This window comes from Nyctereutes procyonoides, unplaced genomic scaffold, assembly GCF_905146905.1.
Source record: "Nyctereutes procyonoides isolate TBG_1078 unplaced genomic scaffold, NYPRO_anot_genome, whole genome shotgun sequence".
Taxonomy (NCBI): domain Eukaryota; kingdom Metazoa; phylum Chordata; class Mammalia; order Carnivora; family Canidae; genus Nyctereutes; species Nyctereutes procyonoides.
Window position 1 is genome coordinate 7,319,033 of NW_026575052.1, and position 12,978 is coordinate 7,332,010.

The 12,978-nt window shown below is 58.5% G+C and overlaps 1 protein-coding gene across 1 annotated transcript in view; it reads right to left on the reverse strand.

Annotated features, from left to right (window-relative positions):
* The window catches only part of KIF17 (kinesin family member 17), a 43,485-nt gene that overhangs the window by 23,829 nt on the left and 6,678 nt on the right, over nt 1–12,978 (reverse strand). The window contains exons 4-6 of the mRNA XM_055331755.1: nt 8,133–8,322; nt 4,728–5,180; nt 2,050–2,159 (exon numbers count right to left, since the gene is read on the reverse strand). Of these exons, the coding sequence (XP_055187730.1) occupies nt 2,050–2,159; nt 4,728–5,180; nt 8,133–8,322 (753 nt within the window). The remainder of the gene's footprint in view (nt 1–2,049; nt 2,160–4,727; nt 5,181–8,132; nt 8,323–12,978) is intronic.

Sequence of the window (12,978 nt, forward strand, 5' to 3'; positions counted from 1 at the left end):
CCGTGACTATACCTCATTTTTTCCAAATGGGGCACATGGGCCACTTGCTGCTCACTCGACAGGCCCATGCCCCCCCAACCCCGCCTCAGGGCCTTTGTCCTCGCCCCCCAGCAGGTTCTCCCTCAGGCCTCCGCTCAGTGACATCCCCTCCAAGAGGCCCTCCCTGATCACCTCTCAGGAGACCCACCACCACTCTGCCGCTCCACCGCATGGATTGTGAGCTTCCTTCAGGCACACATGCACACATACACACAGGCACACAGGCACACGCATACACACACGTGCACGTGCTCACACACATGCACATGCACACACCTACACATACATGCACACGTACAGCAGTGCCAACTTCCAGTCCCAGTCGTAAATGTGTGACCCCAAACCACAGGGGGCCTCTTAAGTGCCCCTGTGCCCCTCCTGGGTCCTTCCGCGCTCCCTCCCTCTGCAACCCTCCACCCCTCCCATTTTACCTGCCTCCCAGAGAACACTGAGCTGCCCTCACCTTCCCGGCCCTCACCTTCCCGACCACCCACAGGCCTGCCCGAAACCTCTTCGTCCTCCTGTGATAGTGGACAAGCCACATGAAGCTAAGCCACCGGCTCAGCGACTTTGCTCCCAACCCCCTTCTCCCTCCTGGAGCGCCGACTTCTCTCGGTGCTAGATCACCTCCAGCAGTTACACAACGTGCTCGGTCACCTCCAATACTTGAAAGAGAACAACTCTTCCGTGGCCCCCCGGCACCCCCTCCAGCCAGGGCCCAGCGCCAGCAGGTGCTCAAGAAACACTTGCAAACCCAGGCCTCCCTCCCACCTCCCCGAGTCCTGCTTGGTGCCAATTCTGTGGCCTGGTGGTGAGAAGACCGCTCCCCCTGTCATGGCAGCGGCAGCGGGAAAGCTGCTGTTGCACCAATCCAGGGGCTCAGAGAGCTTCCGCAGCCTGCCTGAGGGCACGGAGCCCACCAGGGGCTGGACTTGCAGAAAGTAAAAGCCGGGTGGATCCCAGGAATCTTCTGGTCCAAATCCCCCCCTTTCCCTGGTGCAGTCAGGAGACTGAAGCCCAGAGTCACACTTGGGGCTCAGAGCTGAGCCCATCCCTGGCCCGGGCCCCTCATCGCTCCACACAGGGGCCACCCCCACCCCCACCCCGAGTGCCCTGACTGGTTCTGGAGTGGAAAGGAAAGCATGGTCCCAGGCACATAGGTGCTCAGTAAATAGGAGAGTCCTAAGTGAAATGGGAAGGAAGGAAGGAGAGAGGAGAGACAGACACCTACACCTCTTCCTCCAGCTGCGGCTCCCAGAAGAAACACCAGGGCCCGAGGAAAGCCTTGGTGGTCACAGCAGGTGGTCGTGCTCGGACGGGGCGTCCACAGAGCTAAGCCATGAAGACCAGGCCACGCCATCCCCGGGGCAGAAGGACCCACCAACCACTGGGTCCTTGGAGCAGCCAGGCTGGACCAGGTCTCCTCTCTGGTGACCAGGCCAGGGTCCCTGCTCATCCAACCAGGCTTCCTCCAGGGGGCAAGCTTCCATCCCAGCCCCTGGCCAACGCCCCTAGCCCTACTGTTTTGTGACTGTTGTCCACCTGTTGCTACCTGAATCCCGAACCCACCTGAACCCCTAAGACGTGATTTCTCTCATTCTGTGGGCTTGGGCCCAGCCATCCCTGAGGGTCCTTTCCCTGCACTTCTCCAGGAGCCAGGCCCAGGGCTCCAGAGATGACCTGACATCGGCCCCACCTGGGAGCCTCCAGGCAGGCAGAGGAATGGCAAGGAGCACCTGAACTCCCAGAACCTTTGCAGGGGCCAGGACAAAATCCATCTGGGGAACCACACTGAGCCCCTCCCCAAACAGTAAAAGCCTCTGCCTGTCATGGGCAGCCCTTGGGGACGTCGGCCGATTTCTCCCAGCCCTCCAGCCCACAGGACTCAGTCTCCAGGCTTTACCCAGTCTGCCCCACACAGGCTGGGCCCCAGGCCCCCACAGCCTCACCATGGCTCCCAGGGGCCTCCCCACCCCTGCCTGCCACCCGTCCCCCTGCCAGAGGTCCCACCTCCCGAATCAGCTGCTTCTCGGCTTCTGTGTCAGACTGGAGCGCAGAGGGGGGCGCCAGCTTCTCCTCACTCTGGACAGGGTTGAGGGGGACCTGACTGGACAGCAGCGCTGAGAGAAAGACAGAAGTGAGGGCTGTGACCAAGGCGCACACACTCTGCAGGCACCAATCAGAAATCCATCAAGAAAACACTACAGGCTTACTCAAAACACACGTCACAGGATTGGATTTCTTTCAAGCACGTCTCTACATAAAATACTAATTTACTCAGTCATTCAACAAATATCTCTTGAGCACCTGCATGTTCTAGGCACTGAGGACCGAGCATTGCACAAAACAGACCAAACTCCACACCCATGTTGAGTTTTCAGTGGGAAGAAGAAGGCACACAAAATAAATAAGCGAGATGCTAACATGTTACAAGGGGATGCGTTCTAGTAAGAGAGCAGGGAGGGTGCTCAGGAGTAGAACCAAGGGGAAGGGTTGCAATTTATGTTCAGGGAGGACCTCTTAGATAAGGGAGGCAGAGGCAGCAACCTGAAGGAAGTGGGAGAGAGAAGCAGGCAGGGATCTTGGGGAAGAGCTTTCCAGGCAGAAGGGAGCAGTGTGCAAAGGCCCTGTGGCAGGTGTGAGCCTGGACAGCCAGGAACAGCCAGGGAGCCAGTGTGGCTGGAGCAGAGGGAGGGAGGGAGAGAATGGGTGCAGAGGAGCTCAGAGAGGAATGGGGTGGATCGTGGGGACGCTGGAAGCTGTGCTGAGGGCTTTGCCTTTGATTCAGGCAAACCAGTCCTGAGGGTTTGTGCAGGGCCATCAGAGGACTCGCATTTGAACAGACCTCCCTGGGTGCTGTGTGGGGAACGTACTGAGGGAGGCAAGGGCAGACACCCCAAAACCTGTTTGGGGGGTGATCTGCAGGAATTCAGGTAGGACCTGCTAGCGACTCAGGACAGCAGTGAACAGCTCCAGGTATGGGTTTGAGCGAAAACAAGAAACCAAGGGCCACCCCAGGGTTGGGGACATGGACACTGGGAAGGAGAATGTAGCCATCGCCTCTGGAGGGACAAGCAGGTTGGGGGTGGTCAGGAACTCAGTGTCAGACACGCTAGGTTGGTAAGGACTGCTACACAGCTGGATGTTCAAATCTGGAGTCCAGAAGATGCTGTGTAGCGACTGTTTTAAAATTTTTCTGTATTTTGTGATGTTTGATTTCATGGGGGACTGCTGGCCAGGGAGAGGCGGCCCCTCGGAGGGCCAGCTAAGTCCTAGAGAAAGAAACAAGCTCTTAGCCCACCTTTCACCTGCCAACCGAGCAATGCCGAGTCCACCCCGAACCCCGCCCTCCCCCCCACCCCCCGCCACCATCGAGCTCACACTCCAAGCCTTCCCGGACTAACCACACCCTACCGCCAGACAGACTTGGTGTTGTACTCCCCTCTGCCCTGCAGTGGCCACTTCTCTCTGGCCTACATGTACTTGATGGTCTGCTGGAGTGTCCTTCTCCCCCAGGAGACTGGATGCCCAGGAGGCAGAGCCTGGATCTGATCCATCTCCATATGCCGGTGTCCGTAGCAGGTCCACACGCAGGGGGCTTTGGATGGATGGATGGGTGGATGAGTGGAAGCACAGACAGAAAGATGGATGGCAGCATGGAGTGAACGAATAGATGGATGTATAGATGGCAGGACGGATGAGATGGGTAGATAGAATGCGTGAAGGGATGAGTGGATTAAATGGATAAATGGATAATGGATAAATAATGGAGTGGGTGGGAGGGTGAGAGTGTAGACAGAAGGGTAGGTAGATGAATGCATAAATGGGTAGGTAGGTAGATGGATAGAGGGGTGGATAGATGGATGGGTGGGTGGATGGATGGATGGATGGATAGATGGATGGGTGGGTGGGTGGGTAAATGGATGGGTGGATGGGTGAGTGGATGGCTTGGTGGGTGGATGGGTGAATAGGTGAGTGGATGTGTGGATGGATGGGTGGGTGGGTAGGTAGGTGGTTGGATGGGTGAGTGGACGAGTGGATGGATGGGTGGATGGGTGAGCAGATGAACAGGCACGTAGAATGGATGGACAGAGAGGAAGGTGGGAAGGGAGGTGGAGGAGTGAATAGATGGACTCAGGCTCTTTTAAGTTCCCTTCCCCAAGGGATTTTCAAGTAAATAACACCTTGGAGCTTGCAAGGCCCCCACAAGGCCTGAGCTGCGCGGATAGATGGATTCCTACTTGCCAGCTGAAGCCAAACACCTGGGTGTGAGAGCTGCGATCACAAGGTGCCTAAGTGGGAGTGGGGGTGGGACGTGGGGGGGTGAGTCACCCTGCTGCTCAGCGGCACAGCATCACGATGCTGCCACAGAGACGGCAGGCAGGCGGCTGGGACGGTGGATGCGCGGCCTGGAGGCGGGAAGCGCACAACACACACACACACACACACACACACACACACACACACACACACACACACACACGGCTTCCTGAGCCCAGCAGGGAGCAGTACCCTGTGGCCATCACCAAGCAGGGCTCCCTCTGTTCAGAAGCTGTGCTCCCAGGAGGAGAGGAGATGGGGCGGCGCCTCTGATCTCTCGGGTGGGCGGCCCGCGGCAGGAGGCCACGGGAGAGGGCCTTTCTCCCCAGGCCGGGCCCTCCCTGCCACCTCCAACCCCCGCTTCCCACCTGACAGGTTGCTGGGGCCCATCTGCTGGGCCAGGATGGCCTTCAGCTTCTTGATTTCCTCCTGGTACTCGCGCAGGAGGGCGTCCTTGGGGTCCTCGTTGATGCGTGGCTTGTTCTTGATGCTCTTGGCCCGGTTGGCGTAGCGCAGCGTGCTCAGCGTCTCGTCGTAGTTGTTGTCTGCGGGCGACAGGCAGGCCACCATCAGCGTCTTGGTGTTGCCGCCCAGTGAGTCCTGCAGCAGCCGCGTCAGCTTCGAGTCCCGGTAGGGGATGTGTTTGCAGCGCCCGTCCACCAGGGCCGAGATGACGTTGCCCAGGGCCGACAGCGACAGGTTGATCTTGGTGGCCTCCTTGAGCCGCTCCCCCGTGGCACCCGTCTTGGACTGCCGCTCGCTGCCCGCCAGGTCCACCAGGTTCAATTTGCCCGCCCGGAGGTGGTCCTTGCCCCGCTCATCTGCAGAGGGACCAGCAGAGGGTGAGGGTCATTGGGTGAGCCCCACGGGGGGCACCTAGTCACCAGGCGCTGGGTGCTCCCACCACCGAGGGCCTCATTCCGCCACATAGGAGCCCCTGGGGGAGGTGCTATCCCCTGTCCCCATCTTACAGAAGAGGAAACTGAGGCTCAGGAAGGCATGTAACTTGCCCGAGGTCATGCTGCTGCTAAGTGGTGGACCCCAGGTCAGAACACAGGGCTGCCTGGCTCGGGGAGCCGGGGCTGGAAGGTCCAGACTATTCTCTGAGTGCAGCGGGATTTCTTTCAGTGATCACATTAGCTCCTCCAGATTTCCCGTGGGGCCAAGGCTGGGGGGAGGTGACTGGGTCCCTGGGGCCTTGTATCCTTCACTGCAAAAGAGACTTTGCAGGCTTTGGAGGCCCTGGGACCTGGTTCCCAGCCCAGCCCTGCCTCCTCCCCGCTGTGTGACCTCAGCAGAGCCATGCACCTCTCTGATCCTCAATTCTCACAACCACAGAAGGAGACTAACAGCAGCTCCCACTCGGGCTGGGTGCTGGGAGGAGTGCGCGGAGAGCAGTTTCACAGAGATGACCCGGGGCCCAGCACACAGCAGGGGTCCGTCCCCGAGAACAACCCCGGTCCTGCGGTGACCGAGGCCCTGTGGACACGGCAAATGCTGGTGCGGAGGGTGACAGGAGTCGCACACTGCTGGTAGCAGGGGCTCAGAGCACAGGCTTAGAAGGCAGATTTGGGGGGGCCCCATCTTGACTCCATGTCAGTAGCTATGAAACTTGGGGAAAATCGCTTGACTCAGTTCCCGACAAGACGGGAGGGGGGGCAGGCAGGCGGAGGGGCAGGGGCTTCCTCCTCGGTTTCCTGCTGCTTGAAACCACAACTGGCCTCGGAGTTGCCCTTGCGCGCAGCAACCTGTGCACCCGAGTCTGGCTGGTGCCCACGAGAGGCTCGGACACACGGGGGGCTTGATGTTTGGGGCTACCTTTTTTTTTTTTTTTTAAACAGCAGGACTGAGGGACTTGGAATGGTGCTCCTGGCTGGCGAGCTCTCTGCAGAATGTACCAGAAAACTTACACAGGTTTGTACCCTTTGCCCCAGGACGGGTCTACGCCAGGAAATGCTCTCCGAGGAACTGGCTCTAAAAGCAGAAAAGGGGACGCCTGGGTGGCTCCGCGGTAGAGCCTCTGCCTTTGGGCTCAAGGTCCTGGGATCGAGTCCCCCATCGGGCTCCCTGCAGGGAGCCTGCTTCTCCCTCTGCCTGTGTCTCTGCCAATCTCTGTGTCTCTCATGAATAAATAAATAAAATCTTTAAAAAAAATAAAATAAAAGCAGAAAAGGCTTTGTGCACCAAGATGTTCCTTGTAGCATTATTTGCAACAGCCCGAAACTAGAAGGCACCCACTGCCCTCTAAGGATCTGCTGCCCACCAGCCGGCACCCGTGGTCACACAGACGCGGCAGGAAGGGTGCTCAGTGACGGCGGGAGGATGGAATGAGGGGGAGAAACTAAATACGGTGTAAGTGTTCGACTGTGTATATAATTTTCATAGGAAAAAAAGGACCAAAAAAACCCCAATACGCTCAAATGCTAATAGTGGTGTTTACAAGTAATTTCACCTACGTTTCTCCAATTCCTAAATATCTTAATCAAACTTATTTTACAATGGAAATGATTGATGTCTTTTAAGTTTGTTTACAGGGCACCCAGGGGGCTTAGTTGGTCAAGTGTCCGACTCTTGATTTCAGCTCAGTTTGTGATCTCAGGGTCGTGAGATCGAGCCCCACGCCGGGCTCCAGGCTCAGCAGGGAGCCTGCTTGAGATTCTCTCTCCCCCTCTGCCCCTCTCCCCCCAACTCACGCACTCTCTCTCAAAAAAATAAAAATAAAAACTAAATTTGTTTAAAAGCCTGTCCCCACGCAGCCCGCCCCACCCTTCAAACCCTTCTGCAAAGACCAAGAGGCACCCCAAAAGGCACTCTGTCCTCCTCCCTCCAGATCTGTCCTCACCTGCCCTGGTTCCTGCCCCCCACCCACAGCCTTATGGCATCCCGGGGAGACTCAGACCCTGCAAGCACCAGGAGCTTGGCCTAGGCAGGGTCAGCACAGAGGCTGGGTGACATGGTAGGAGGTGCCCCGGCGTTGACCTTGGGTCGGGGATCTCTCCAGAATTGTTTCTAGTTGGGCCCAGATTGCTTCCTGCTACCATGTTCTGGAGAGTTCTATCGTCATGGACCTGGCGGCAGCTGCAGCAAAGCCCAGATGTCAGAGAGACCGAGTTCGAACCCCAGTTCCCCTGCTCATCAGTGGGACCCTGCACAAGCAAGCCACTGCAGGGCCTAGAGCCTCAGTTTCCCCATCTGTGACTTGGCAATTAGAATGCCTGCTTCTAGGACGGCCATGGGGTGTAAACGGAAGGCAGCCCGTCAAGTGCTCAGCACAGCCGCTACTGGCGGCCAGAAATACCAGCTGCTTCCCTTCCCCTTCCCTTCCTTGGGACTCTTCCAGAAAGGGAAGGGTGGGGAGCACTGCAGAGAAAGAGGAGAATCCTAAAGGCCTGGGCGGTACACGCTGGACGGAGCCCTGGGATCGAGGCCCAGCTCCGATGCTTTCTGGTTGCAGGACCTCGGTGTCCTCATCTGTAAGATGGGGGTGATGCTGGCCGCCACCTCCCGGGGCGCTGCAAGGAGGACATGAGCTGCAGCACGTCAACTGCGGGGCACGTGGCAGGTGCTCAGTGGGAGCTGCCGGTACCACCGTCGGCGAGGCCGTCTGTCCCGGAAACATGGGCCCTGGCTCGGGAGGGTCCTCGAGTTGCCTCCAGGCAGTTCGAGCATCTTCCCCCAGTTTCAGATGGGACCCGCCCGACCTCAGGACGTGCGGGGTCATCCAGAAGTGGGAACCCGGCTCTGGGGGCCCCGGCCCACCCAGCCCCACGTACCCACGGCGTAGATCTCGATGCTGATGGTGAAAATGGAGTGGGAGCGCGAGGAGTCCTTGTTCATCAGCGTGTAGCCCACGGAGCGGTTCTTCCAGCCGGCCTCCATGACGCGCTCGCACTGGGCCACGTTGTGTACCGTGTGCATGGACAGCCCCTTCACGTACACGCCCTTCTCCGGGTGCTCCTTCAGCTGTGGGCAGCAGGCACGGCTCAGAGCCGGCTGGGACCGGGGACCCCCAAGGAACCCAGGGAAGGGCCCACTTCAGGCCCCCCCGCCCTCCTGCAGTGCAGGCTGGCACCTCAAATTCCCTGCAAGCGGCAGGGTCTCTGCTCCGGGGGGACTCAGCCTCAAACCCACCACACCTCTTCCTTGTTGTGGGGCCCCGAGCCAGTAGCTTAACCTCTCTGGGCCTCAGTTTCCACATCTGTAAAATGGGTATGAGATACCCGTCCCTGTAGGGAGGCGGCGGGGATCCAGGCAAATACGGTCCATCCCATGCTTGGCACAGCGCCCGGCACGGGGCAGGTGACCCATAAATGCCAGCTGGCATCCTCACTGTCGTTGGTAGTAGTGCTATGATTATGAAGGTGGCTTCTAGACCAGGAGCTTCAGCTCCCGGGGGCTGGCCCTGGAGTCACCCAAAGGCTCTGAAAGCTTCTTTCGCCCTGTCAACACGACTCCTGTCACCTCTCTGCTGTGGCTCCGGGGAAACGGGAACGTTCCTAGACCCTCGGATCACGGCCAGCGAAGGGCCGCTTGCTGCCCAGCACGCCCACGGCCCACAGCTCAGGCAGGCCTCAGGGTGACGGCAGCGGGGAAACTAATTTGGTGCTCCCTGCTTCCTCTCCAGGCAGCCACGTCGTTGCGTGGCGGACACGGAGCTGTGACTGCAGTATTTTTCCAGTGTGAGGAGGTAAAGCCACTCGGGCAAGAGCAGAACAAACTAGGACAGGCCGGGTCCCCGCTGGTCGAGCCACAGATGGCCCAGGTGCTCCCGCCCAGGCAGCGGCGGGGTCCCGGGGCCGGGGGTGGCCTCACCCACTCGCCTGCACTGCTCGAGCCGAGAAGCACCCAGACCCCGACCGAAGGACAGGGCTTCGCGGGACAGAGAAGCCACTGGCCGCTGAGCTGGGGAGGGGGCTGCCAAAGCTCCCCGGCTACCAGCAGGGCAGCAGCAGGGTCACGGGCGACTCCGCGTGGAGCAGCACGGAGAGAGGCTGGAGTGCCCCCCGGTGATGGGGGGGAGATGGCCAGGGCTGGCCCGGACCTCGGACGTGGGGTGAGGATGGAGCTCAAAGGACAGAAGCAGGAGACCCCACAAAGTGAGGGTGGTTGAAGCCGCCTCCACGCTGGGCCTGGGCCTCAGCCCTGCTCTCCCACCGAGGCTCTGAGCGCCCGACGGGGCACCACAGTGACACCCCGTGGGGTGGTGGTCCGGGGACGGAGCGAAACTGCTTCCCCAAGTCCCCTGCCCGGCTCTTCTACTCACCTTTTTTTAAAAAAATATTTTATTTATTTATTCATGAGAGACACAGAGAGAGAGGCAGAGACACAGGCAGAGGGAGAAGCAGGCTCCATGCAGGGAGCCCGACGTGGGACTCGATCCCAGGTCTCCAGGATCACGCCCTGGGCCGAAGGCGGCGCTAGACCGCTGAGCCACCGGGCAGCCCTTCTACTCACCTTGAATTCCCCAAACCATCAGGCCCTGTGTGAGGCGCGGGTTCAGGCCTGGGCTGCGGGGCCTGGCCACCTGGGTTCAAATCCAGCCTCACCACTTTCCTGACTGCGTACCCCGGGGCTGGCTCGCCCAGGCGCACTGAGCCTCAGTTTCCTCCTCCGTAATGAAGGAGCAGAGCCGCACCTCCTCCCAAGGCTGTTCTGAGGTTCACAGGAGCACCCATCTGCACCTTCTCCAGGAGAGAGCGGGTCACGCCCCCCAGTGCCTGGGAGGGGAGTGTCTCAGAGAGCGCCTGTCACTGGCAGCCCCCGCCCCCAGGGGCAGCCTGACCCACCGAGCCTGAGGCCTGGGGCCCAGCTGGGGCAAGGGCACAGCTGCCAGCCCTCAGGGCCTGGGGTTGAAGGAGGGGAGGAGCGCCTCCTGCTGCCCTGTGCGGGCCGGCAGGGGGCCCCGGACCCCCAGGCTGGCCTTTGGGAACTGATGCGTGGGAGCAAGGCCCCTGCCTTTCCCCTCCGTCTCCTTGTCTGGGGGCTGAGCTATGACTCAGCTGCTCCAGCTCCGGGATAGAGAAGACAGTAGAAAGCCTCCAGGTGGGGGCTGGAGGTTCCTGCACAGAAAAGGCAAAGCGCTGCTGTGTTTGTCGTGAGCTGAGGAGGAGGGGCCAGGCCGTCCCCGTCAGGATGGGGACTGGGAGGAAGGGCGGCCACACCCGCGCAGACCTGCTGTAGCAAGCGGCCCGGCCCCTGGCACCCAGAGGTCTCCCCAGTCTTTGCTGAATGAAGGGATCGTCTGATGGATGTGCCTCCCTTGACTGGAACCCACTACTGGCTTCTTACTGCCCTAGGGGTTTTCTTTATAGCTGATCCCCCAAAATTTGGGAGGAAAGCACCTGACCGCTCAGATCCCACAAGCTCTTGTACCAACACTATTACAGGTAATTAGCTGTGTGGCCCTGGCACACAGGGCCACAAGTTCTTTCCCCTGCGGGACTCAGTTTCCTCATCTGCACTAGGCAAGGGCTCACTAGAAGCTCTCTACGGGGCTTTCCAGCTCAAATATTTCAAGAGTTTTCTACAATATGGCCAGAAAAACAAACTGTTCAAGACACCTGCTCCCTGAGGTCTGGTTTGTTCACTTGCACCGACGAGTGGTTGCGGGTCAGAGAGGAACTCACAGACACCCCCTTCCCAGGGCCAGTAGGGGGTGATCAGGGGACAAGTTGGGAGGCTCAAGCTGAGTAGGGAAATAGCCTTGCCCCCTACATGGGTAGGCACTGGGGGGAACCAGGCAATTCGGACATCCTGAGCCATCCTGGGTCACCGAGGCCCCTTCACCGGGCTCTGCCCCCCTTCCTGTGACTGTCAAGGCACGTCCCCTGGGAAGACTTAAGCAGTTTGTCATAGAAAGTGTCCACCCCAGGGAGGTACCTGGGTGGCTCAGTTGGTTGACCTTTGAGCGTCTGACTCGGTTTCAGCTCAGGTCACGATCTCAGGATCTCAGGGTCGTGAGATCGAGCCCTGCGTTGGGCTGTGTGCTCAGTGCAGTCTGTTTTGGATTCTTTCCCTCTTCCTCCCCCTCACTCTCTGCCCTTCCCTACTCTCTTTTGATCAAGTAAATAAATAAAATATTTTAAAAAAAGAAAAAAGAAAAGAAAGAAAATACCCAACTCTGACTCTGTGGCTTCCCAGGCACCTTCTCTTTCAGCTCGGGCACTCTGACTCTGAAGGAGTTGGGCCCACTCCCAGTGCTGGCCGTGGGCCTCTTGGGAGGTCCGCTGGCTGCCTGGTCAGATAAGAAGCACCGGAGTCGAGGGGCAGCCGCCGGCGCTCTGGCCACAGAACCAGCTCAGCCTCCCTCCACTGGCCTGGCCCCCCTGGACCTGACCCGGCCCACCTGGCATTTAAAGAGTCCTAGAGAGGACACATAATCAAGGGCTCACACTAAGGCCTAGAACCAGGTCCAGCCTTGCCACCAACTGCTGTCCAGTCCTGGCTGGTCCCTTGACCTCACTGGGCCCCCCAGAGGGTCAGCCAAGTTCTCTGCCCATCTTGTGTGACCCCCTCATGGCAAGTGATGCCACTGCCTGTTGGACGCCTTCTGTGTGCCAGGCTCTGTGAGCAGCTTGTCCTCACCACCCTCTTCAATCCTTGCTTTATAAGGTCATGTTGCTGGTACTTGGGGGCCCCCACACCAGGCCCTTTGTGAAGACAAACAAAGTCTCAGAATTTGAAGCCATGAACAGCAGGGAAATGGCAGGTTTGAGATTCAGGATCTTGAAGTCACACAGACCTGGGTTTAAGTCCAGTGTGGGCCACAAACATAGGCAAGTGAATTAACGCCTCCAAGGGTCCCTTCCTACGCAGGGACACTGCAGATAGCAGCTACCCAACAGGATCACTGGGACTCGTAATAAGATCATGTGCATAAAGCAGTCAGCAAATAGGGCTCGATAAATGATAATCATTGTTACCTTCTTTCTAGCTTTTGGGGCTCTTAGAAACTTTCAAAATAATTTTTTAGAAGTGGAACCCAGGGCAGCCAGAGTGGCTCAGCAGTTTAGCGCCGCCTTCCACCCAGGGCATGATCCTGGAGACCCGGGATCGAGTCCCACGTCGGGTTCCCTGTGTGGACCCTGCTTCTCCCCCTGCCTGTGTCTCTGCCTCTCTCTTTCTGTGTTTCTCATGAATAAATAAATACAATCTTAAAAAAAAAAAAAAGTGGAACCCAGGGGCACCTGGGTGGCTCAGTGGTTGAGCATCTGCCTTCAGCTCAGGGCATGATCCCAGGGTCCTGGGATCAAGTCCTGCATTGGGCTCCTTGCAGGGAGCCTGCTTCTCCCTCTGCCTGTGTCTCTACATCTCTATGAATGAATGAATGAATTAATGAATAAATAAATAAATAAATCTATCTTAAAAAAAAAAGAAGTGGAACCCATTTTTCAAATGCAATTTATCACAAAACTCCATCTACTTCACCAGATACAGGTGGCATTACCCCAGGTAAGGTCTAGCCCCCCGTTGTGTGGTTGGGGGTAGGCCTCTGAGCCCCTCCCCTACAACAGGGACTCTGAGGATCCTCCAAAATTCAAGTTCCGAAGTCCCCGCTCTAGTCTGAGCTGCACCTGTGCCCCCAGGACACCTTCACTGTGTTTCTGAGGGAGCACCGCC